Source organism: Conger conger, chromosome 17 (genome assembly GCF_963514075.1).
Source record: "Conger conger chromosome 17, fConCon1.1, whole genome shotgun sequence".
Lineage (NCBI taxonomy): Eukaryota > Metazoa > Chordata > Actinopteri > Anguilliformes > Congridae > Conger > Conger conger.
The window spans coordinates 2,345,150-2,372,649 of NC_083776.1; the positions used below are offsets into that span (position 1 = coordinate 2,345,150).

The window sequence follows — 27,500 nt, forward strand, 5'->3', positions numbered from 1 at the left end:
GTGTGTGAGAGTGTGTGAGAGTGTGTGAGAGTGTGTGAGTGTGTGTGAGTGTGTGTGAGAGTGTGTGAGAGTGTGTGTAAGAGTATTCACACAGCCCTGTTGTGTTCCCTACAGAACGACACGAAGACGCTGCGGAAGTGGATGGCGGAGGTGGACGTGTTCCTGAACGAGGAGTGGCCCGCCCTGGGCGACTCTGAGGCCCTGGAGAAACAGCTGGAGCAGTGCACGGTGAGGACCGCGGCTGTGCACGTGCACGTGCCGTGCCCTGCCCCTGCACGTCTGCGTGTGAAACCCCGTTCACCTGTACGCCCCTGACCTGTCTCCCCCTGCCCCTGCTGGTATGCGTGTGTAACCCCGTTCTCCTGTGTGACCCTGCCCCTGCTGGTCTGCGTGTGTAACCCCGTTCTCTTGTGTGACCCTGCCCCTGCTGGTCTGCGTGTGTAACCCCGTTCTCCTGTGTCCCCCCTGCCCCTGCTGGTCTGCGTGTGTAACCCCGTTCTCCTGTGTGACCCTGCCCCTGCTGGTCTGCGTGTGTAACCCCGTTCTCCTGTGTGACCCTGCCCCTGCTGGTCTGCGTGTGTAACCCCGTTCTCCTGTGTCCCCCTGCCCCTGCTGGTCTGCGTGTGTAACCCCGTTCAGGCCCTGGTGAACGACATCAACACCATCCAGCCCAGCCTGAACGGCATCAACGAGGTGGGCATGGCGCTGAAGAGGGATGCGGAGCCGGCCTTCGCCAGCAAGCTGCAGAAGGAGATCGCCGAGCTCAACGCCCAGTGGGAGAACATCTGCAAGCAGGTAAGACCTGGGGTTTCAACCAGGGGGTTCACAAAGGGTACCGTAGGCAATCACACGGTTAAACACTACACTCAACCGGTCCTTTATATTCTCCTCAAAAAGCCCCTGCGGTAACCAATCAAAATCTCCTGCAAACATGTGACTGCCCCCTCTCTGTGTGACTGATCTCTCTGTGTGACTGCCTCTCTCTCTGTGTGACTGATCTCTCTCTGTGTGACTGCCTCTGTGTGACTGCCTCTCTCTGTGTGACTGATCTCTCTCTGTGACTGACCCCTCTCTCTGTGACTGATCTCTCTCTCTGTGACTGATCTCTCTCTGTGTGACTGATCTCTCTCTGTGTGACTGCCTCTCTCTGTGTGACTGCCTCTCTCTGTGTGACTGCCTCTCTCTCTGTGACTGATCTCTCTCTCTGTGACTGATCTCTCTCTCTGTGACTGATCTCTCTCTGTGTGACTGATCTCTCTCTCTGTGACTGATCTCTCTCTCTGTGACCGCCTCTCTCTCTGTGTGACTGCCCCCTCTCTCTCTGACTGACCCCCTCTCTCTGTGACTGATCTCTCTGTGACTGACACCAGGCCTATGCGAAGAAGTCTGCGCTGAAGGGCGGGCTGGACCGTACGGTGAGCCTGCGGAAGGATCTGTCGGAGATGCAGGAGTGGATCACGCAGGCGGAGGAGGAGTTCCTGGAGCGAGACTTCCAGTACAAGACCCCCGAGGAGCTGCGCAAGGCTGTGGACGAGCTGAAGGTGAGCGGGGGCCTGTCCCTCCCCACCCAGGACCCCCCCCGCCCCCCCCCTACTCTCTCCACACAACCCCCCCCCCCCCACCCAGGACACCACCCCCTACCACCCTGCACACAACCCCCCCACCCAGGACACCACCCCCTACCACCCTGCACACAACCCCCCCACCCAGGACACCCCCCGCCCCCCCCCTACCACCCTCCACAGACCCCCCCCACCCAGGACACCCCCCTACCACCCTCCACACACCCCCCCCTACCACCCTGCACACAACCCCCCACCCAGGACCCCATGAGTGAATATCTGTATCAGTGGTACTCCAGCTCCTGTGGGCCTCAGTGTCTGCAGGTGTCTGCTCCTACCGTGCGCTACACCACCTGATTCCACTAATTATTTTACCTGCTTCATTCAGATAATGAGCTAATTAGCCAAAACGGGTGGTATAGCGCACTGTTGACGTGAATGCCAGCAGAGACTGGCACGCAGGACGAGGAGTTGAGTAGCGCTGATCTATACAAATACATGTCTCTCTCTTTCTCTCTTTTTCTCACTCTTTCTCTCTCCCTCCCTCCCTCCTTCTCTCTGTCTCTTGCTGTCTGTTTCTCTGTCCCTCTCTCCCTCTCCCTCCCTCCCTCTCTCCCTCCCTCCCTCCCTCTCTCAGAGGGCACAGGAAGAGGTGGCGCAGAAGGAAGTGAAGGTGAACCTCCTGACGGAAACGGTCAACAACTTCCTGTCCAAGGCCCCGCCGGCGGCCCATGAGGCCCTGACCGCGGAGCTGCAGGTCCTGACCAACAACTACCAGCGTCTGTGCAGCCGACTGGACGGGAAGTGCAAGACCCTGGAGGTGACCCCTGACCCCTGACCCCTGACCCCTACTCACAGCCACCCTTACACCCTCACTACCGATGCGTCTCCTGTTCCCTTCACTCACCGCTGACCCGTGTCACTGCCTTTTAATCATTCACTTATTGGTTATTGGCTTCTGTCCCTGGCCGTGAATCTCCCGCTCTGATTGGTCGTAAGGACCGCCCGTGCTGTCGTTTTACAGTTAATTACTGTAGTTAAGAGATCCAAGTGAAGGATGTGAGTGAGTCAGGGTAAATGTGGCTCAGAGACTGTGGAACTGATAGTTCTACTATACTGTATGCTCTATCTAAATAATAGGCAATAGTTTGTGTATGTCTTATTGCAGACATACATTTGGATTGAAAATAATCAGATGGTAAAAAAGGAGAGTAAGACCTGAAAGATGTGGAAACTCCTGAGGGGGGTTCATTACATTAGCTTTATTTGGGAAAGTTCAGCTGAGGCCCAGCACCAAGTCATCAATCTCAAACACGGGAAAAACATTTTAAAAGTAAGGGGCCTGTTTCGCAGACAAAGTATAAGCGTAGTCCTTGGCTAAATTGAATTGAATAGAGATTCTCAATACCAAACTCAATTTAGTCCGGCTGGAAGCTTTATCTGTGTCCGCAAAGCCGATCCAAGAGGTTGTACATATTTGCTTTTTGATAGCTTTATAAACCGTGGCTTGGACAACACGCTCGTAGATCATATCAGTTTGCACAGGTTTATGTTGTCCCTAATGCAGGCTGTGTATTTTACTGTGGGCTATAGCAGCAGGGAGAGCGCCGGTTCCTTGTGAATATGGGCATGCGTCCCTTAGCACTGCTCCTCAGAGACAGTAAAAGCTCTCTGTAAAAACACCCTCAGAGAGTCTGAGGGAGACGATCACACGCACATTACAGCGCACGATACAGGCTGTCACACACTGTGCTGCAGTTTTTACACTCTATACCTGACACTGTTGTACAGTGATTATTCTGTCTTTCAGCCTGTGTCAGACTGTGTTGTACAGTGATTATTCTCTGTTCCTCAGCCTGTGTCAGACTGTGTTGCACAGTGATTATACTCTGTACATCAGCCTGTGTCAGACTGTGTTGCATGGTGATTCTATACCTTGGACTGTGTCAGACTGTGTTCGACAGTGATTATACTCTGTATCACAGACTGTGTTCTACAGTGATTATACTCTGTATCACAGACTGTGTTCTACAGTGATTATACTCTGTATCACAGACTGTGTTCTACAGTGATTATACTCTATACATCAGCCTGTGTCAGACTGTGTTGCACAGTGATTCTATACCTTGGACTGTGTCAGACTGTGTACAGTGATTATCCTCTGTTCCCCCGGCTGTGGTGGGATGATTGACAGCGGTTGTACAGTACAGTGCAGTGCGTTTGGGGGATTATGGAGCTCTCTGTATTATCTACACTAATTCGGCCCTCCGGGCTGTCTCTGTTGTTCTCCTGTGAACATGCAGGATTATCCTTCACATTTCTACTTTTAATTGTTTTGTTTTTTTTTGGACAGGGGATTTGGTGTCATTTCTTATCATTTTAAGGGCCACACACATTTCAGTCCCATTGATAAAACCGGGCTTATTCCCAATGTGAAAAATGTTGAGCCATATTCCAAGTGGTGGTTTGACGTCACATTTTTTTTTACTACAAGTAGAACTCTTGGGCTGTTTCCAGCTCTTGGATGGCACTTGGTGTCAATGACCAGATGCACTTCCTGTCTCCGCAGGAAGTGTGGGCCTTGTGGGGGGAGCTGCTCTCGTACCTGAAGCAGGAGAACAGCTGGCTGGACGAGCTGGAGAAGAAACTGCAGGAGACGGAGAACCTCCAGGGAGGAGCGGAGGAGGTCTCCGAAGCACTGGATGTGAGGCTCCAACAACACCCCACCTGCTCCACAGAACTGGAGCTACTGTCACCCAACTTAAAACTGAAACTACTGTAGCCTAATACAAACTGAAACTACTGTAGGCTAATACAAACTGAAACCACTGTAGGCTAATACAAACTGAAACTATTGTAGGCTAATACAAACTGAAACTACTGTTGACCAATTTAAAACTGAAACTACTGTTGATCCAATCAAAAGTGAAACTACTGCTGACCAATTTAAAACTGAAACTACTGTTGATCCAATCAAAAGTGAAACTACTGTCACCTAATATAAACTGAAACTACTGTCACCCTGTTTAACACTGAAACTACTACTACCTATTTCAAAATAGACACTACTGTACTCCAACCCAAAATTGAATATAACCCCCCCCCCCCATTCAAAGTAATTCAATAAAAAATAAAATAAAATAAAAAGCGCACAAGCTCCTCTACCAAAGATGACTACATCTGCCTGGAGCCTTCAAAATGAGCTGTACCCCTGATACTCACACTGACCCTGCTGTACCCCACACCTCTCTAACCTACCCCACCCTCACCTCTCTAACCTACCCCATCCTCACCTCTCTAACCTACCCCACCCTCACCTCTCTAACCTACCCCACCCTCACCTCTCTAAGCTACCCCACCCTCATCTCTCTAACCTACCCCACCCTCACCTCTCTGACTTACCCCACCCTCACCTCTCTAACCTACCCCACCCTCATCTCTCTAACCTACCCCACCCTCACCTCTCTGAACCTACCCCACCCTCATCTCTCTAACCTACCCCACCCTCACCTCTCTGACTTACCCCACCCTCACCTCTCTGAACCTACCCCACCCTCATCTCTCTAACCTACCCCACCCTCACCTCTCTGACTTACCCCACCCTCACCTCTCTAACCTACCCCACCCTCACCTCTCTAACCTACCCCACCCTCACCTCTCTGAACCTACCCCACCCTCATCTCTCTAACCTACCCCACCCTCACCTCTCTGACTTACCCCACCCTCACCTCTCTGAACCTACCCCACCCTCATCTCTCTAACCTACCCCACCCTCACCTCTCTAACCTACCCCACCCACACCTCTCTACCCTACCCCACCCTCGCCTCTCTAACCTACCCCACCCTCACCTCTCTACCCTACCCCACCCTCACCTCTCTAACCTACCCCATCCTCACCTCTCTGAACCTACCCCACCCTCACATCTTTAACCTACCCCACCCTCACATCTTTAACCTACCCCACCCTCACCTCTCTAACCTACCCCACCCTCACCTCTCTGAACCTCCTCTCTCTCCTCAGGGTTTGGAGACGCTGCTTCGCCACCCTGAGGACAATCGGACCCAGATTAACGAGCTGGCCCAGACCTTAATGGACGGCGGGGTCCTGGATGACCTCATCAAAGAGAAGTTAGATGCCTTCAACGCACGCTGGGAGGAGCTTATGCGACTGGTAAGCGAGGCGCAACGTGATTGGTGGAGCTTCTGCAGCTAGACATGTTGGTGGGAAGAGTGATGGGAAACGTATTGAGCAGAGCCGTTTTGTGAATCCTGTGCATTTACACTCATGCACACACACACGTGTGCACAAACACATACATGCATACACACACACACATGGACTCATGCACACACACACACATGCGCACACACGCACACACACATGTGCACAAACACATACATATATACACACACACACACACACACATGGACTCATGCACACACACACACACGCACACAAGCACACACATGCACACGCACACACACACAGCCACACACTCATGCACACACACACACACACACATACACACACACCTGCGCACAGACACACATGCATACACAGCCACACACTCATGCACACACGCTAACACACACACACACAGACACACTCTAAATTGGCACATCAAGTTCTCACTCGGGAGAAGGTGTCTCACTCGGGAGAGTCTATGGCGTCTACCAGGAGAGGTAGATCACAACGAGCCTGACGCTTTGTAGCTATTCTGCCTCACCAGAAATTTAGTCTAACAAGATGTCTGTAGGACGGCACATATTTACAGAGCTTCAGCAGGCCAGTAAATGAATTGGCCGATCTTAACGGACTGCGGTCCAAGTCCTCTTGGCAGGCAGTGGGGCGGCAGTGCTGGTAAGCCACTCCTCCATATGCCCATTCACCATGAGCAGCACGCTGGGGCAGGTTCACAGATGCCGGCTTGTTTACTTACATTTTAAGAGTTCAAATTAAATTAATTAACTATTTGTTTTACAGAATTATACGGATTAATGGGATCATGGGATTGTCACAAAAAAAAAAAAAAAATTCGTATTCTGATTCACCACGAATCGTGGCATCCATTTTAGCAAGCATGCATGTCCTAAAGACGAGCTTTTTTCCTCAATTTAGTCAATTCTTTGTAATCATACGAACACTTATACACTCATACTTAAAGTGTATATTCCCAAAAAATGATAAGTAATAATTTAAGTAATGCTCCGTTCTCCTCCAATCAATATCTTTCACATAGCTGTGCCCATTCTTATTTGATGTCAAGTCAAAATCGATTCCATCAATTGAATCAAAATCCATTTTACCAGTACATGCGTCATATCGGGGAAGCTACTGCTGCTCCAACATCCGTTTCAGCATGTGCTTAAATGTTTTATTTATTTAAACTTAACAAATAGCACAGATTGTGCATTACACACAGCAAGACACAGAAGAACATAGACAATATACAAACAATTCAGGCTAAAACAAGTAAAAACATTTGGGTAAAACAAGTGCATACAGTGTCGCCGATAAGCAGTTTAAGGTTTTCTACCAGAATCAGTGAATTAAGCTGGATTTCTTCTTGTAGCTTCTTCCATGCTGAGGGAGCGGCATAGCTGAAAGACGGTGTGTACTTTTGGAACATACATTAAACGAAATGAAGTGATTTGAGCTCGGTGCTGAATGAAGCCTGGGTCGGGGAGGTGAGTGCGAGAGACGCTCCTCGGTCTCAGTGGCTCGGGTACAGGTGGTTCACGCTTGGCGCGTGACTGGCGTGCAGACGAACGCGCGGTATTAATGCCGGGATCCCGTGTCCCGGTGCATTAGCGTATGATTTATTGAAGACGTCAGGGACAAAAGGACGGGCAGATTAGCATTAGGGCGGTTTAGCCGAGCCGTGGGGGTGCGGGAGAGCGCCCGGGCGCGTCAGTTCACCCCCGAGCGCTGACTGGAGGAGCAGGGACCGGAGGAGGTGCCCTGGGCCGTGAGGAGCGTCAGGAGATGAAGCAGCCCTGCCTCTTCATCATCTACAGGGGGGAGAGGCTGGTCCGGCTCTCAGACGGCACACGGGTGTATGTGAGTACAGAGCAGACAGGCAGGCAGGCAGACAGACAGAGAGGCAGGCAGGTAGACAGGCAGGCAGACAGGCAGGCAGGCAGACAGGTAGACAGGTAGACAGGCAGGCAGACAGAGAGGCATGCAGGCAGGCAGGCAGGCAGGCAGACAGACAGGCAGGCAGGCAGACAGACAGACAGACAGACAGGCAGGCAGGCAGGCAGGCAGACAGACAGACAGACAGACAGACAGACAGACACGGGGTGGAATGGAGGCTCAGATGGACAGAGAGGTGGGGAGACGGACAGACACACGCAGACAGACAGACAAACAGACAGTCAGACAGACATGGGGTGGGCAGGAGATTCAAGTGGACAGTGGTGCTGTAGTGACAGAGTGACTAAGAGTCATAGAGATGGAGAATAAGCAAGGATATGACTGGAATGGTAGCCAAGGTAACACACACACAGGTACTGTAATGACCTGGACGTCTGATTGGCAAGATGAAGAGTGAATGTGCCAACTGTGTCCTTTTATTCCTGACAATAATTACCAGTGTCCTCAAATACCGTATGGAGCAGTACACCCCAGCCTTGCTCCTGGAGGTCTACTGTCCTGTAGGTTTTCACTCCAACCCGAACAAAGCACACCTCATTCAACTGCTAGAGCAGGGCTGCCCAACCCTGTTCATGGAGATCTACCATCCTGTAGGCTTTAATTTCAACCCTGATTTGGCACACCTGATTCTACTAAGTACCAGCTCAACTAGATCTCTAATGTTGAATGGGGTGTGCTGTATTAGGGTTAGAGTGACAGGATGGTAGATCTCCGGGAACAGGGTTGGGGACCACTGGTATAGAACACAACATTGCCTGAAGTGTTTTCACTGCATCAATCAATCAATCAAACTTTATTTACACTCACTGAGCACTTTATTAGGTATTTATTAAAAAATTTTTGACTTGGTCTTCTGCTGCTGTAGCCTATCCACTTTTGATGAGTTGTGTGTTCAGAGATGCTCTTCTGCTTACCACTGTTGTAATGTGTGGTTATTCGCGTTACTGTCAGCTTTGACCAGTCTGGCCCTTCTCCTCGAACCTCTCTCATTAACAACACGTTTTTGCCCACAGAACTGCTGCTCACTGGATGTTTTTCGTACCATTCTTTGCAAAGTCTAGAGACTTGTGTGTGAAAATGCCAGGAGATCAGCCGTTTCTGAGATACTCAACCCGGCCGGTCTGGCACCAACAATCATTCCATGGTCAAAGTCAGTAGATCACATTTCCTCCCCATTCTGACATTTGGTCTGAACAACATATCTGAACCCCTTCACCATATCTATATGCTTTTATGCATTTAGTTGCTGCCACATAATTAGCTGATGAAATATTTGCATTAACAAGCTGGTGTTCAGGTCTAATTAATAAAGTGCTCAGTGAGGGAACCTTTCCCGCAGGATGCAGTACTAAGTACTTAACATAAAAAATATATATATATTTGAAGAATAATTGGATGAGATGCAAGCTTACAAAACGAGTAATCTGCAGAAAATAAATCTGTTCCGCTTTAAACACAGTTTACTGATATGAAAATGCGAGCCAAGTTTTAGAAAACACTAAAGGTCTGGGAAAAGTTTCTGTGCAGGAAAGAAGCTGGAGGAAATTCAGTTTTACAAATCTTATTAACCATCTGAGAGCGGTTCGCCCCGTCGAGCATTACGCATTGTTAAAGCGTCCCGGAGCAATCGCCTCAGCCTTGGCAGAAATTACTGTGACAATCAGAAGGGCAGAGGAGAAACGACAAAAAAACAGCGATAATGCATGTAATAGCGTGTAAATATTCTTTTTACCCGTATTATCGGCCGTGTTATTTTCCAGTGTAATGGCTTATCTGAGCGCACCGAGTCTCTCGCCACAGTAGGGTGGTTTTACAGAATGCTCTCTCTGAGCTCTGACACGGCGCTTTCATCCGTACCCGTCCTTCCACTCACAGATAGCGTTTCAGGCCTCCGCTCGAAGACAGTCGGTGCTCGGAAATATCCCCTCTGTCAATTTCTTTGTTTAAACCGCGCTCTTGATCGATGTCTGTTGCAAACGACAGAAGGCTCTATTTTTTTTGTTTACGCCGTAGACTGTTTTAAAGTCTTCGTCGGCGATTGGAGAGGACACGAGGCGTCCGGGGATCTGCGTTGCTTGGAAACGTGGAGGTGTATGGTGTTCCCATGTGGGGCAAATCGACGGAAAGGCCTCCGAACCTGTGCCCTTGATACGAGTAAAACTTTACTCTGAGAATGGATCCGCCAAGTACAACGTGCCAGTTTTGTAAACGTTAATTATCATCTTCAGCGTATTTAGCGTTCGTCTGCTATTTGCCTGGTTTTGCTCTGCCAGTTTAATCGGATTTAATGAGCTGGTTACGGGACAACTAGGGAACCGATGGTATAAATAATACAAATGTTTTCATTTGAAGCTTAATTAAAGATTTTTTATTCTCCGCGTACACGAGTTGTGTTTACAAACCTAGGTGATTGCTTTGCTTGAAAGAGCGTGACAACGCTACGGGGGGAATATTCCGCTCCCAGCGCTTGCATGAGAAACAGGCTTCCCGAAATATCGGCGTCTGCTCCAGAGCCGACACATGGTTGGGCAAATATCGGATATCGGAGCATCCAGGAATATCCCCACGGGCGCCCCCCTAAAAATGATGGATAGACGGAGAAATGCAGAGAGACCGGAGAAGGAGAAAGACAGACAGGAAGATATACACTGGAGACTGGGAAGCAAGAGATCTTTTCTATAGCGCGGTGCTAACAGTTGTTCTCTGAAAAAGGATCAATCCATACTGTGACATGTTTATTTGACAGAAGTACGTTTGGCTGGAAATATGATTTGAATATATCAAGGCCACAAGAAGCATATGGCCCTCGTAGTGCTAGCTGGAGTGTGTGATGAATGGTTAGTGTATTTTATTGATGTGTGTAAAAGTCTCACCTGGGTAACTGTCGGTATGCTGTGTCTGTGGTTTGCCTGCGGTGACAGTATTCTGGCGCAGGTGTATTAATAGCTAATCAGGCTGCGGATTACCTGGCCGCTTGGCGCAGCTCACGGATTATGATGTAACCGCGGCGTTTAGTGTACCGCTGGACTCGGTCCGTCCTTGTAGAGTTTCAGTAGTTCACGATGCGGAGTCCGTCTTGCAGGAGATGCGACTGCCCTGTCAGTCACGTTAGCCGTCTGGGAGTAAGTGTGCTTTTGTGGCAGTTGAAGAAAGCGAGGTGTGACCGCGAGTGGCGGCCTTTTTTTGCAGGGATAATGGTGACAGGCGTTCAGGGCAGGCGCTGAGGTGTGGAGCTCGTAAGGTCTAGTGGTGTGAGGCTGTCTGCGGTTGCATAACGTGGCGATTTGCGTTCAGACTATGAACGGCTGTGTTATGCTGTGAGATTTCGTAGTGGAGGATTCGTTTCTGTTTTGGGTTGAGTGAGTGGGTGTAGTGTGTGTGTGTGTGTGTGTGTGTGTGTGTGTGTGTGTGTGTGTGTCTAAGGTGTGTGTGTTGGTATAGTGTGTATCTAAGGTGTGTGTGTGTGTGTGTGTGTGTGTGTGTGTGTTGGTATAGTGTGTATCTGAGCTGCGTGTGTGTGTTGGTATAGTGTGTGTATCCGAGCTGTGTGTGTGTGTTGGTATAGTGTGTGTATCCGAGCTGTGAGTGTGTGTGTGTGTGTGTGTGTGTGTTGCTGTAGTGTGTGTGTATCTGAGCTGTGTGTGTGTGTTGCTGTAGTGTGTGTGTATCTGAGCTGTGTGTGTGTGTGTTGGTATAGTGTGTATCTGAGCTGTGTGTGTGTGTGTGTGTGTGTGTTGGTATAGTGTGTATCTGAGCTGTGTGTGTGTGTGTGTTGGTATAGTGTGTATCTGAGCGGTGTGTGTGTGTGTGTGTGTGTGTGTGTGTGTGTGTGTGTTGGTGTAGTGTGTGTGTGTATCTGAGCGGTGTGTGTGTGTGTGTGTGTGTGTGTGTTGGTATAGTGTGTATCTGAGTGGTGTGTGTGTGTGTGTGTGTGTGTGTGTGTTGGTATAGTGTGTATCTGAGCTGTGTGTGTGTGTGTGTGTGTGTGTATCTGAGCGGTGTGTGTGTGTGTGTGTGTGTGTGTGTGTGTTGGTATAGTGTGTATCTGAGCGGTGTGTGTGTGTGTGTGTGTGTGTGTATCTGAGCAGTGTGTGTGTGTGTGTGTGTGTGTGTGTGTTGGTATAGTGTGTGTGTGTGTGTGTGTGTGTGTATCTGAGCTGTGTGTGTGTGTGTGTGTGTGTGTGTATCTGAGCGGTGTGTGTGTGTGTGTGTATCTGAGCGGTGTGTGTGTGTGTGTGTGTGTGTGTGTGTGTGTATCTGAGCTGTGTGTGTGTGTGTATCTGAGTGGTGTGTGTGTGTGTGTTGGTATAGTGTGTATCTGAGCGGTGTGTGTGTGTGTGTGTGTGTGTGTGTATATCTGAGCGGTGTGTGTGTGTGTGTGTATCTGAGTGGTGTGTGTGTGTGTGTTGGTATAGTGTGTATCTGAGCGGTGTGTGTGTGTGTGTGTGTTGGTATAGTGTGTATCTGAGCGGTGTGTGTGTGTGTGTTCTCCCAGGCCGTGCAGAGGCAGCAGCAGCTGGAGAGGAGTGTGCAGTGGGCTCAGGAGAACGACAAGGCCCTGCGGCTCATCCAGGAGTCCCTGCAGTCCACCGACCGCCACCTGACCGCCTACATCGCCGACCACATCGATGCCACGCAGATCCCCCAGGAGGCGCAGGTGAGCAGGGGCAGGGGAGAACGGAGGGATAGAGACGGGGAGAGGAGGAGGGGGAGGAGAGAACGGAGGGATAGAGACGGGGAGGGAGGGAGGGAAACCCGTCTACAGCGTGATTCTGTCTGGTGTGTGTGTTAATGTGCTATATGTGTCAACAGTGTGTGTGTCTATATGTGTCTGAATGTTTGTATGTGTGCATGTGTGTGTGTGTGTGTGTGTGTGTGTGTGTGTGTGTGTACATGCGCGTGTTTGCTAACTCTGGGAGGCCCCATTATGTATGCAAACCTGTCAGACTACCGACGGCCTGCAAACAGTGCAGGTGTGTCTGGCGAAGCACAGTCTGAACTAGAAAAGGGCTGGAGGGAGTGAGGGGGGAGGAAGAGGGGGAGGAGGAGGAGGGGGGGAAGAGGGGGAGGAGGAGGAGGAGGAGGAGGGGGGGGGAAGAGGGCACGCACACCGCCGTCAGAAGCGCCCATTACTCACTGTCACCTCGCTGCGCTGAAACGAGCTTATTCTCCAAAGCCCGCTCTCCTGCTCCTCCTCCAGAGAAGCTCGCAATTAAGGACACGGAGAGATTTGTATTAGCAGCGCCCTGGGGCTCCCAGCACACCGCCACGCCACACAGCCGCTCATCCTCAGAGCAGTCCCATCATGCACCTGCCCGGGTCCTCCGCCGCCTTCCAGCCTGCAGAGGGGAGCGTCTGGGCCAGTGTAGATTAGGGAAAAGAGGGGGGTGGGTGGGGGGCAGTCCTGAGTTGAGGGGAGGATGGGATGTTGGTGTGGGAGGGGAGGGGAGGATGGGATGTTGGTGTGGGAGGGGAGGATGGGATGTTGGTGTGGGAGGAGTTGTCCCTCGTGGAAGTGCGCCCCCCCGTGGCCTGGTGGCACTGTAGCGGCTGCTTTTTCGCTTTTTCCAGAAAATCCAGGCGGAGCTGAACAGCCACGAGCAGAGTCTGGAGGACATGAAGAAGAAGAACGAGGCGAGGGACCCGTCCGAGAGAGTGCGGGCTCAGATCGACATCACGCAGGTGAGATATGACATCACACAGGTGAGATATGACATCACACAGGTGAGATACGACATCACACAGGTGAGATATAACATTATCACACAGGTGAGATATAACATTATCACATAGGTGAGATATAACATTATCACACAGGTGAGATATAACATTATCACGCAGGTGAGATATGACATCACACAGGTGAGATATGACATCACGCAGGTGAGATATAACATTATCACGCAGGTGAGATATTATACATTATCACAGGTGAGATATAGCTCCGATACAGAGATACAGGTATGTGTCCGGTATGCATGACAGACACAGGAGAGACACACTGGTCAAAGGCGTGACATGTAGAGAGAGCTGGTGCATCCCAACACTCAAAGAAACACGTCATCCTGTCCTCCACTCATCTCCTCCTCCTGTCTGGAAGTATGGGGAGGAGGAGACAAGCGGAGGAAAGGAGGATACTTTTGGAACGTACCCGCCATTTGTGCGTGGGTGTTTGCAAGCGTGTGTGTGTTTGAGGCTATCAGAAGGTAGAACGCGTGTGTGGAAACGTCTCTCCTTTTCCCCCTCCCCGTGTGCAGAAGAAGCTCCAGGAGGTGTCCACCAAGTTCCGCATCTTCCAGCGGCCGGCCAACTTCGACCAGCGGCTGCAGGACTGTGAGCGGGTGCTGGACGACGTGCGGGCGCAGCTGGGGGTTCTGGGAATCCGCAGCGTGGAGCAGGACGTGGTGCAGTCGCAGCTGGACCAGTGCATGGTGGGTAGAGCCCCCCGCCGGGCGCTGGGCTCAGCCCTGCCCCCCGACCCTGTTCCCGGAGACCCACCGACTTCCTCTCCGACCCTGACAAAGCACACCTCGTCCAACAGCTCGAGATCCACTCCAGCTGCTGGTGGTGGTACAATCAGGCGTGCCAAATGAGGGTTGAAATGAAACCCTGCAGGATGGTAGATTTCTAGGAACAGGGTTGGGTAGGCCTGCTGTTGAATCTCACCTTTTATATTCCTGTTTTAGACAAGAAGATGGTACAAATATAATATAAGTATAATGACCGGAAAATGTAGGTTTGTGCCTGATAGACTGACTCTCTCTCCCTCTCTCAGAAGTTCTGTAAGAGTCTCAATGAGGTGGAGGTTTGGGTGTTATAGACTGAGTGTCTCTCTCTCTCTCACTCTCTGTCTCTCCATACAGAAGTTCTATAAGAGTCTGAGTGAGGTGTAGGTTTGTGTGTTGTATACTGAGTGCCTCTCTCTCTCTCTCTCTCTCTCTCTCTCTCTCTCTCTCTCTCTCTCTCTCTCTGTACAGAAGTTCTATAAGAGTCTGAGTGAGGTGAAGGGGGAGGTGGAGACAGTGATAAAGACGGGGCGCCAGATCGTGCAGAGGCAGCAGACGGAGAACCCCAAAGAGCTGGATGAGCGTCTGACCGCTCTCAAACTGCTGTACAACGATCTGGGGTCACAGGTGCGTCCGAAAGGGCCCCCGGGGGCCGTCCTCTCCCTGTCACACAGTCCCACAACATCTACTCCGTAGGGCCGAGTCTTTCCGTGGCAAGGAGTAACCTTGAGCTGGAGCGGCTGATCCGTAGTGAAGGCTCTCCGCCATTTTACACCGTTCAAACATTATTAGCGTACTGAGGGCTGCAGTCTCGGGGAAATGTTGTTTCCACTTTAACTCGGTTCATCTTTTCTCGCTTCATCCAGATGCTGTCTTGGATCTCAGCGTAATTACCCCTTCCTCTGAACGAACGCTAACCTCTCATCTTCTCCCCCTCTCTCCCCCATCGCGCCTGTCACCCTCCCACCCACCTCCCCGTTATTTCCTGCCGCTCCGCGTTGTTAATTTGTGCTCTGCCTTCGGCTGCGATTGCTCATCCTCCAGTTTGTGGATTGTTAGACGAGAGTGATTTTTCTCTCGAGGCGATTTCCTCCCTTCAGTGTAGCTCCCTGCTTTACCCCTCTGGTCCACCGGGTGGCAGCATAATCTGCTGTAGCAGCTGTCGATGCAGGAAAGTTTGAATACTGTGGCTTGCAGAAGAGGGAGGATAGCTGCTAGTTGCTGTGTGCTTGTCAGTCAGAAGGGTATTTCACAAAGCAAGATTACTGGGTAGGCTGAATTTCTGAGTAAAACTTAGATATGCGGTGTTTACTTCAGTCCATGTTCCAGATGTGGGAGATGTGGGAGGTTTTCTGGGGTTTTACACAGTGAAGTTGTCCCGTTAACCCCATAATCACGCTTCATGATCCAGGGCCCAAGTTGCCAAGCTTTCAGGTTTATCAATACTTCCCCAGATCACGGGGGGAAGCCTGAAATGAGATTAGTGTTGCAAAATGGCCGCCAGAGTTTGGTAGTAGTCACCTGGAGTCTCTCTAAATGGCCGCTGTCTGTGAGCAGGTGACGGAGGGGAAGCAGCAGTTGGAGAAGAGTCTGAAGTTGTCACGGAAATTGCGAAAGGAAGTGAACAGTCTGACGGAGTGGCTGGCCGCGACGGACGCAGAGCTGACCCGCCGGTCCGCTGTGGAGGGAATGCCCAAGGATTTGGATTCGGAAGTGGCCTGGGCCAAGGTAGGACCTCTCCCACGACGTCCTTAACCCTTTCAGCGCCAGGCCCGATATCAAGCGGCTCCACACAAATCCCAAGGGGGGTTTGGCTTTGGTTGAGAAAATTTAGGAGGATTTGAATTGGGACTCAAAACAATAGTACAGCAGTCATTTTGATTGGTTGAAAAGGTATGAGGTTGAGATGGCACTCTTGCCACTGGAAGGGTTAATTCACCTGTTACGCCTCACACCTGCGTGCCTGCTCCCTCACACACACACACACACACACACACACACACACACACACCTGGTTCACACACCTGTCCCCTCTCGGGACACCTGTTACAGGCTTATCTCTTATCTAACGATCCTCTCCCCTCGAACACACCCCAGTCCTTGGTGTCCCTATCTGCTGTGTCACAAACCTGGTTCACACACCTTGGTCTTACCTACACACACACACACACACACACACACCTGGTTCACACATGTTATCTACCCACACACACCCACACCCACGTACCTGGTTCAGTTTGGTCTTACAAACACACACTCCTGTTGCACACCATTTGGTTTTACACACACCTGGTTAACACACATTGCTCATATCTACCCACACACATGCCTGGTTCACACAGTGTGTTTTCACACATACACACACACACACACACTCACACACACACCACTTGTTCACACAGTTTTGTCTTATACACACACCCCTGGTTCACACAGTTTGGTTTCACACACACACACCCCTGGTTCACACAGTGTGGTCTCACACACACACACACACACACACCTGGTTCACACAGCGTGGTCTCACACACACCCCGCTGGTTCACACAGTTTGGTCTTACACACACACACACACACACACACACACACACACACACACACACACACACACATACCACTGGTTCACACAGTTTTGTCTTATACACCCACCCCTGGTTCACACAGTTTGGTTTCACACACACACCCCCCTGGTTCACATAGTGTGGTCTCACACACACACACACACACACACACACACACCTGGTTCACACAGCGTGGTCTCACACACACCCCGTTGGTTCTCTCATACACACACACACACACACACACACACACACACACACACATACACACACACACACACACATACACACACACACACACACACACACACCCTGGTCTCACACAGCGTGGTCTGACACACACACACACACACACACACACGCACACACACACACATACCACTGGTTCACACAGTTTTGTCTTATACACCCACCCCTGGTTCACACAGTTTGGTTTCACACACACACCCCCCTGGTTCACATAGTGTGGTCTCACACACACACACACACACACACCTGGTTCACACAGCGTGGTCTCACACACACCCCGCTGGTTCACACAGTTTGGTTTTACACACACACACACACACACACACACACACACACACACACGCCCTGGTCTCACACCCCCGGTGGCTCCTCCAGGCCACGCAGAAGGAGACGGAGCGGCACGAGCCCCAGCTGAGGAGCGTGATGGAGCTGGCCGACGCCCTGAAGGCCCTGCTGAAGGGGCAGGAGAGCCTGGTGGAGGACAAGGTCAGCCTGCTCAACTGCAACTGGATCGCCGTCACGTCCCGCAGCGAGGAGTGGCTCAACCTGCTGCTGGTGAGTCCCGGGCCGGCCCCTACCCCGCCGCTACCCCGCCGCTACCCCGCCGCTACCCCGCCGCTGCCCCGCCGCTACCCTGCCGCTAATCTTCTCCGTACGCTACGCTGCATCATACGCTAATCTGTGCCGGAGGCTAATCAGCGCTTTATGCTACTCTGCGGCGTAGGCTAATCTGCTCCGTACGCTAATCTGTGCCATAGGCTAATCAGTGCTTTACGCTACTCTGCACTGTACGCTAATATGCTCCGTACGCTAATCTGTGCCATAGGCTAATCAGTGCTTTACGCTACTCTGTGCTGTACGCTAATATGCTCCGTACGCTAATCTGTGCCATAGGCTAATCAGTGCTTTACGCTACTCTGCGCTGTACGCTAATATGCTCCGTACGCTAATCTGTGCCATAGGCTAATCAGTGCTTTACGCTACTCTGCGCTGTACGCTAATATGCTCCGTACGCTAATCTGTGCCATAGGCTAATCAGTGCTTTACACTACTCTGTACGGTACGCTAATCTGCTCTGCATAATACCCTGCTTCGTATGATAATATGCTCGGTAGGCTAATCTGATCTATACATATGATATTAGTTTATCCTGCGTGATATGCTAATCTGCTTCATACGCTGATCTCCGGCATGAGTTAATCTGTGCCTTACACTACACTGGTCCGTACGCTAATCTTCGTCCTATGCTAATCTGCTCTTTACGCTAACCTCTGCCGTACGCTGCTCTATATGCTACCCTGCTCCGTATGCTGCTCCATCTGTTCCGTATGCTAATGTCAGTCAGACTCTCAGTAACACACTGTACTCTACCCTGTCAGTCAGACTCTCAGTAACACACTGTACTCTACCCTGTCAGTCAGACTCTCAGTAACACACTGTACTCTACCCTGTCAGTCAGACTCTCAGTAACACACTGTACTCTACCCTGTCAGTCAGACTCTCAGTAACATACTGTACTCTACCCTGTCAGTCAGACTCTCAGTAACATACTGTACTCTACCCTGTCAGTCAGACTGTTCTTGCGTCTCTCAGTAACTCACCGTACCCAACCCTGTCAGACTGTTCTCTTGTCTTGGTGACTCTACGGTTCTTATGGCTGGGTATCTTTAGAAGTTTTACGCCACTGGTACCGGTACTATTTCTTCATGTTGATCCCATCTCTTTTATTGATGACTTTCCTAAATAAAAGACAAACTTCAGTTTTTAACACCACTGTTTCCCTTCTCAGCAGTTTTTTTTGTCAGACTTTTTACTCCCAAGTGAAGACGATATATAGCACATCAGCTGCGATGTATTACTTCAGTGACTAATCAAATGTTTTTGTGAGGCTGGATGCGTTTCAGCCTCTTTGTTGCATTGTTTGTTAGTATCCCTTCTGACTTCAGGGACATGAATGTTTAATGTCTGTTTTGGAATATCTCTGATGTACGCTGTGCTTGGCACACTATCCAGGAGAGCTTGCAGTCTCCTCCTTGTGCATATTTCTCTTTATTCAGACAGGGGGGTAAGCAGAGAGAGGCGTACAGACAGACAGGATCACAGTACACAAAGTGCCAGGGCAGGGGCCTGAACCCCGAGGCCACACACACTGATTTGTGTCGGTGGGAGGGTTGAGTCACGTTTGTACGGGGTGGTGGGCGATGATTCGGAAACTGCTTACAAGGAGACGAGAAAATATTCCACAATCGGCAGCTGGGATTTTTCCGGGGCTTGTTGGTTTGAGTCATCTGCATCCAGCTCAATTTCCACGGCAGTTACTGGGAGTAATAATTGTCTTGTTACTTGGAACCATTGCCTGCACATTAGCGTCATTAGCCAAGATGCTGCATTATTTGTACCTTCTCTTTCTCTGGCTCTCTCTCTCTCGCGGCCCTGACTGTCTGTGGTAATTTGGTCATAGGGCACGGCGCAGGGTATTTATCAGCGCTAATGTAAAAACATTCCAGCCGTGCCAGGCTGCTGGGACTCGGGGCGGAGCGAAGGTTACGGCAAAGGTTTTTTTTCCGCTCCGGCGGGGGGGGTTTGGGTGTGACGGACGGACCCTTTTGTTCCGTGCAGGATTACCAGAGACAGATGGAGTCGCTGGATCAGAACATCGCTCAGATCACCACCTGGGTGTACCGGGCCGAGAACCTGCTGGACGAGTCCGACACGCCGGCCTCCAGCGACCAGGTGCTGAAGGTGCGTGAACGCAGGGGTTTTAAAACGCCGCCTCTTCTCTGTAGCTTTTACACGTTTCGCTGTGCTCGCTCGTACCTGAACACACACCCGTGCCCAGTCTACAAATGTGTTTTAAGGAGAGTGACCGCCGAGACCTTCAAACACCACGTCTCTTCTATAGCTTTCACACGTTTCGCTGTGCTCACCTGAACCAAGCAGTGCACCTGTGCCCAGCCGTGACTCTGTCTGAGGGGAACTTCTCATTCCTCCATGAAGGAAGTGCAAAGCAGCCTAACATTATTTTAACAAAGCGCTTCCGTCTGTGACACCAGGTTTGTGTACTTTTGAGAGGACCACTGCTGTGGGTGATTGTAATGACACGTAATGTAATGTAGGTCTCTGGGAAAGTGATTGTAGTGATTGTAGTGATTGTAATAACAGGTGGAGAACAGGCCCTGTGGTTGTAGGTCTCTGGGTAAGTGATTGTAATGATTGTAGTGATTGTAATAACAGGTGGAGAACAGGCCCTGTGGCTGTAGGTCTCTGGGTAAGTGATTGTAGTGATTGTAGTGATTGTAATAACAGGTGGAGAACAGGCCCTGTGGCTGTAGGTCTCTGGGTAAGTGATTGTAGTGATTGTAGTGATTGTAATAACAGGTGGAGAACAGGCCCTGTGGCTGTAGGTCTCTGGGTAAGTGATTGTAGTGATTGTAATAACAGGTGGAGAACAGGCCCTGTGGCTGTAGGTCTCTGGGTAAGTGATTGTAGTGATTGTAATAACAGGTGGAGAACAGGCCCTGTGGTTGTAGGTCTCTGGGTAAGTGATTGTAGTGATTGTAATAACGGGTGGAGAACAGGCCCTGTGGCTGTAGGTCTCTGGGTAAGTGATTGTAGTGATTGTAGTGATTGTAGTGATTGTAATAACAGGTGGAGAACAGGCCCTGTGGCTGTAGGTCTCTGGGTAAGTGATTGTAGTGATTGTAATAACAGGTGGAGAACAGGCCCTGTGGCTGTAGGTTTCTGGGTAAGTGATTGTAGTGATTGTAGTGATTGTAATAACAGGTGGAGAACAGGCCCTGTGGCTGTAGGTCTCTGGGTAAGTGATTGTAGTGATTGTAATAACAGGTGGAGAACAGGCCCTGTGGCTGTAGGTCTCTGGGTAAGTGATTGTAGTGATTGTAGTGATTGTAATAACAGGTGGAGAACAGGCCCTGTGGTTGTAGGTCTCTGGGTAAGTGATTGTAGTGATTGTAATAACAGGTGGAGAACAGGCCCTGTGGCTGTAGGTCTCTGGGTAAGTGATTGTAGTGATTGTAATAACAGGTGGAGAACAGGCCCTGTGGCTGTAGGTCTCTGGGTAAGTGATTGTAGTGATTGTAGTGATTGTAATAACAGGTGGAGAACAGGCCCTGTGGTTGTAGGTCTCTGGGTAAGTGATTGTAGTGATTGTAATAACAGGTGGAGAACAGGCCCTGTGGCTGTAGGTTTCTGGGTAAGTGATTGTAGTGATTGTAGTGATTGTAGTGATTGTAATAACAGGTGGAGAACAGGCCCTGTGGCTGTAGGTCTCTGGGTAAGTGATTGTAGTGATTGTAGTGATTGTAATAACAGGTGGAGAACAGGCCCTGTGGCTGTAGGTCTCTGGGTAAGTGATTGTAGTGATTGTAGTGATTGTAATAACAGGTGGAGAACAGGCCCTGTGGTTGTAGGTCTCTGGGTAAGTGATTGTAGTGATTGTAATAACAGGTGGAGAACAGGCCCTGTGGCTGTAGGTTTCTGGGTAAGTGATTGTAGTGATTGTAGTGATTGTAGTGATTGTAATAACAGGTGGAGAACAGGCCCTGTGGCTGTAGGTCTCTGGGTAAGTGATTGTAGTGATTGTAGTGATTGTAATAACAGGTGGAGAACAGGCCCTGTGGCTGTAGGTCTCTGGGTAAGTGATTGTAATGATTGTAATAACGGGTGGAGAACAGGCCCTGTGGCTGTAGGTTTCTGGGTAAGTGATTGTAGTGATTGTAGTGATTGTAGTGATTGTAATAACAGGTGGAGAACAGGCCCTGTGGCTGTAGGTCTCTGGGGTAAGTGATTGTAGTGATTGTAGTGATTGTAATAAGAGGTGGAGAACAGGCCCTGTGGCTGTAGGTCTCTGGGTAAGTGATTGTAGTGATTGTAATAAGAGGTGGAGAACAGGCCCTGTGGCTGTAGGTCTCTGGGGTAAGTGATTGTAGTGATTGTAGTGATTGTAATAACAGGTGGAGAACAGGCCCTGTGGCTGTAGGTCTCTGGGTAAGTGATTGTAGTGATTGTAGTGATTGTAATAAGAGGTGGAGAACAGGCCCTGTGGCTGTAGGTCTCTGGGTAAGTGATTGTAATGTTGGGTCCCAGCTGGGGCAGTGCTCTTGTCCCCTTGAGCGGAGTGCTTATCTGGAACTGCGTCAGTGTAATATCCAGCTCTGTAAAAATGGATTATATTTAAAAGAATATAAGCTGTCTCAGAGGCTGTAAAAGAAACATTTCTAAATGCCTTTATTTATTTATGAATTTTTTTGTAAAATGATTGCTGTACAGCGGTGTCCTGTCTAGTGCTTCCATTCTGTTACATCCTGGCAGTTGTCAGAGACTCTTATCGAGAGAGACTTTCTTAGATTACACAATGTAATACACAGTACTACACAATCCATCTATACTGCGGATCATCAAATATGGCCCACAAATCCAAATCCAGCCCTGATTTTTTTTTCTCCTAGGTTATTAACTGAACAATTAATGCTAAGGATTGGCCAGACACTTGTCTTTACACCTGATTGGGTGGCCCTGGAGGACCCTCAGTTCCGTACCAGTTAAAATCTTTCCCTTTTTTTTTTTTCTTCTTTTTTTTTACTAAATAAGACAAAATTATTGCCAATCACGTAAGGCAGTTTGACTCGTTTCAAGATTTGCCAATAAGCGTCAGAATTCATGTTCTCATTCCCCTCAGAAATATCTATGGTTCGTGACACGATCTATCGGTTTATGTGAAACGCCCCGTTCTTCGTTTTCCGTGGAGAAATTAAGCTTTGATCCGGAAATCCATATACGGGCAAAGGTTTTGCTCTGGGTTACGTCAGACTTCCGAGGCCTACGGAAAAAGAACATTTCACTTGTCAGGCGAACAGCGACTTCAAACAAGCTCATATTTCCTTCCGGAGAGAAAAGAAATAAGATCTTAAGTCTCATTACCGGACGATAAGCGCTCGTTAAGGCGGAGGTTTTTTGCAGTGCTGCTGGGTGTGCGTGACTCCGAGGCTCTGTGTGTGTCTCAGACTCTGCGGGCAGAGCTGGAGGACATGCGGGGCAAGATGGAGGCGGTGCAGGGGCAGGCTCAGGACCTGGTGAAGAACAGAGGGGAGCACTGCCGCGCCCTGGTGCAGCCCAAAGTGGAGCAGCTCCACCAGCGCTTTGAGGAGGTGGCCCGCCGGATCAGAACCGGGCAGGTACAGTCCGCCCAATCAGAGCGTAGCACACTGCCGTGCTGTCACTACTGATCGTCATCTGACCAATCAGACTGCAGCACACTGCCATGCTGTCACTGTACCATCATCATCTGACCAATCAGAGTGTAGCATACTGCCATGCTGTCACTGTACCATCATCATCTGACCAATCAGAGTGTAGCACACTGCCATGCTGTCACTCCTGATCATCATCCGCCCAATCAGAGTGTAGCACACTGCCATGCTGTCATTATTGATCGTCATCCACCCAATCAGAGTGTAGCACGCTGCCATGCTGTCACTCCTGATCATCATCCGCCCAATCAGAGTGTAGCACACTGCCATGCTGTCATTATTGATCGTCATCAGACCAATCAGAGTGTAGCATACGGCCATGCTGATGGTAATACTGCAGTACAGTATGCGGTGTAATGTGTATATATAGCCAGAAGCATACTTAAAAATAATAAATAATTATGTTGGGATATTGGAAAATGGCAATAATTTTAATGTTTAAGTTTTGAATTTATACTGAGTAGGTTCCATTTCCATAAAGTTTCAGTCAAATCTTCCTTCTAAACTCTCAGAAGCTGCAGTGCACTCTAAGCTACCCACCAGAACACAATGGTGAAATCCCACTGCTCCGATGAGTTGGAGTTCATCATGTATATTTTATATATAGTGAGGGTAAATGTATGGGTCTGGTGTTGAATCAGTATTTGAGCAGGTGGTGGGTGCATCTGAGTGTGTTACATAAACCAATGCATTTGAGCCAATCTGTGTGTGTGTGTGTGTGTGTGTGTGTGTGTGTGTGCGTGTGTGGACATGTATTGTGTGCAATTGGCTTGTGTAACATGAGTGTGTAATGTGTGGCTTTCTGTGTGTGAGCTGATGGTGTAATAGTCATGTGTGTAGCTGTACTGTATGTATGTGGGAGTGCAGTGTATTGTTGAGTTAGCCGGTTGGATAATGCGTCTTTGTGCAGACGGCGGCTTCAGCCAAGGAGGTGGAGCAGTACCACAGCCAGGCACGGATCTGGCTAGATCTCCTGGAGGAGGAGGTGCAGCAGGGGGAGAACCTGAAAGAGGAGGACTTTCATCAGGAGAGCGTGAGTTCTACAGCGAATACACCCCTCCTATACCCCTCACACACACCACCCTAACCACTCCTACCCCTCTCACACACCACCCTAACCACTCCTACACCTCTCACACACACCACCCTAACCCCTCCTATACCCCTCTCACACACCACCCTAACCACTCACACACCAACTACACCTCTCACACACCGCCCAAACCCCTTCTACACCCCTCCCACACACTATCTTAGTCCCTTCTCTCTGGGACGGAAGGCTAACTAGCGTTAGCCTTTGAGGCTAGCGAGAACCGGGCAGGCTGGAACTGAGCCATAACAAATGATCCTGCTATGTGGCAGTAATGAGTTTGGCCAGTGGAGTGGTATTTCTCCCAGATTAGCTGACCTTTCCCAGTGATCTGTGATGGGCACGTTGCTCTAAATTGATGGAATTTGGTCGGTAGGCAGTGGTCCTTCACGAAATCTGGACAGTATTCAAAGGTAAATAGCCTGCTTAGCGCTCGTTTCCAGTTTGCATTTTACAACCTGGAAGTGCTGCTTTTTTTTTTTTTTTTTTTTTGCTAGTGGTTTAGCATGCAGGCTAAGCAAAGTGAAGAAGGCTTGCCGCGGATTAGAGGGTTCTGTGAAGCAAGTAAATAGCTACGCTACGCACCGGAGCTAATCCGCAGGTTTCTCCTGATAATTACAACTTCTTTACCTGACTGGAGCTGCTGATATGACGGCAAATTTAATCACCTGATATTCCAGCCCTTAATCAGCCGCTGTAGGTACTTAATTAAACTACAGTAAGTGCAGGGAATGGGCTCTGAACCGCACATGCCATATCAAATGCTGCGTTCAGGCAGTATCTTTTGATCTTGTGTGTGTGTGTGTGTGTGTGTGTGTGTGTGTGTGGGTTTGTATGTGTGTCTGCGCGCGCGCGCGCATGTGTGTGTGTGCGTGTGTGAGTGTGTGTGTGTGTGCATGTGTGTGAGTGTGTGTGTGTGTGTGCGTGCACGTGTGTGTGTGTGTGTTGGTTTTCTCTTAAAAAGCATGCGTAGGCTGCAGTTTTTCCCATGGGAAGGAGCAGAGAGGGTAATGGGTAGAGAAGGGATCACAGCTCAGACGGTGCCATATCGGGAGATCAGACCCTTGCATGGGGGAGGGGGGGGGGGGAGATTGCGCAAACACGTTTCACCGAGTACATCTTTAATAAAAAACAGCTCGGTTGAAGAAGCAGGTGCGTTTCTCTGGGCTGCTGGCAGTTCAGTTTCAGACAGGTGTACTTGATCTCGTAGTCTGTTTGTTTACAGCCGTTCCCCGCTGCACCTAAAGCTCACCATAGTCCTGTAGCTCGTGTGTTCGACTCCTGCAGTGTGTGTGTGATTCACACAGTGTGCGTTCGACTCCTGCAGTGTGTGTGTGATTCACACAGTGTGCGTTCGACTCCTGCAGTGTGTGTGTGATTCACACAGTGTGTGTTCGACTCCTGCAGTGTGTGTGTGATTCACACAGTGTGTGTTCGACTCCTGCAGTGTGTGTGTGATTCACACAGTGTGTGTTCGACTCCTGCAGTGTGTGTGTGATTCACACAGTGTGTGTTCGACTCCTGCAGTGTGTGTGTGATTCACACAGTGTGTGTTCGACTCCTGCAGTGTGTGTGTGATTCACACAGTGTGTGTTCGACTCCTGCAGTGTGTGTGTGATTCACACAGTGTGTGTTCGACTCCTGCAGTGTGTGTGTGATTCACACAGTGTGTGTTCGACTCCAGCAGTGTGTGTGTGATTCACACAGTGTGTGTTCGACTCCAGCAGTGTGTGTGTGATTCACACAGCGTGTGTGAGACTGGCAGAGTGTGTGTGTGTGTGTGTGTGACTCGCGCAGTGTGTGTGTGTGTGTGTGTGTGTGACTCGCGCAGTGTGTGTGTGACTCGCGCAGCGTGTGTGAGACTCTGGCAGAGTGTGTGCGAGTCTCAGCCTGTCTGTGTGGTGCAGGACTCGGACGAGGGGCCGGTGAAGGAGCTGCTGGAGAAGGGGGAGAGCCTGCAGAAGAGGGTGCCTGACGAGGGCAAGAGGGAGGAGATCCGCATCAAACACGACCAGCTCAACAGCACCTACAACACTGTGAAGGTACAGACCGCACATACAACACTGTGAAGGTACAGACCGCACATACAACACTGTGAAGGTTCAGACCGCACACACAACACTGTGAAGGTACAGACACAGCACCTACAACACTGTGAAGGTACAGACACAGCACCTACAACACTGTGAAGGTACAGACACAGCACCTACAACACTGTGAAGGTACAGACCGCACATACAACACTGTGAAGGTTCAGACCGCACACACAACACTGTGAAGGTACAGACACAGCACCTACAACACTGTGAAGGTACAGACACAGCACCTACAACACTGTGAAGGTACAGACCGCACATACAACACTGTGAAGGTACAGACTGCACATACAACACTGTGAAGGTACAGACACAGCACCTACAACACTGTGAAGGTACAGACACAGCACCTACAACACTGTGAAGGTACGGACCGCACATACAGCACTGTGAACGTACAGACACAGCGAGTACAGCACTGTGAAGCTTTTTTCCGTTAAATAGTTTCTGGTAAAGCTTCTGAATGTTGATAAAATAAGGTGAACAATGTTTAAAGTGGGGTGCTTTGGATAGGCCGGCATGTGGGGCCTGTATTAGCCGGTTCAGTCCCAAGCCCACGATGAGGGTTCCACCCAAATGCCATGAGGTTTTGGCTTTGGTCGAGAAAATAGAGAAAATTTAGAAGGGTTTTAATAGGGGCTGAAAACAATATTATGGCGGCCATTTTGATTGGCTGAAAGGGTGTGAGTTTGAGAGTGGCGCTCTTGGGATTTTACGGTGGCGTGTGGCACTCCTGGGACTGAGAGGGTTGGGTTAAAGCCTTAAAGCCTGACTCTGCGCCCCTCCTGAATCGGCCGTGTGAAGGACCTGCGGGCCCTGAGGAAGAGGAAGGCCCTGGCCATCGCCCCGCAGTGGTACCAGTACCGCAGGAAGTCGGACGACCTGCTGCAGTGGCTGGACGACATCGAGAGGAGCGTGGCCCAGCTGCCCGACCCACCGCAGGAGCAGAGGGTGAAGGTAGGGCCCGCCCAAACGTACGCACAGAAATACACACACACGCTTGTGTCCTG

General features: G+C 50.0%; 1 protein-coding gene across 1 annotated transcript in view; it reads left to right on the forward strand.

The window, feature by feature from the left end:
- LOC133116647 (dystrophin-like) overlaps positions 1–27,500 on the forward strand; it is a 177,690-nt gene that overhangs the window by 44,320 nt on the left and 105,870 nt on the right. The window contains 17 exon segments of the mRNA XM_061226466.1: positions 115–228; positions 640–795; positions 1,371–1,541; positions 2,200–2,382; positions 4,132–4,266; positions 5,584–5,733; positions 12,215–12,376; positions 13,291–13,401; positions 13,977–14,150; positions 14,697–14,852; positions 15,783–15,953; positions 17,411–17,590; positions 19,655–19,777; positions 23,059–23,229; positions 24,215–24,337; positions 26,302–26,436; positions 27,295–27,447. Of these exon segments, the coding sequence (XP_061082450.1) occupies positions 115–228; positions 640–795; positions 1,371–1,541; positions 2,200–2,382; positions 4,132–4,266; positions 5,584–5,733; positions 12,215–12,376; positions 13,291–13,401; positions 13,977–14,150; positions 14,697–14,852; positions 15,783–15,953; positions 17,411–17,590; positions 19,655–19,777; positions 23,059–23,229; positions 24,215–24,337; positions 26,302–26,436; positions 27,295–27,447 (2,568 nt within the window).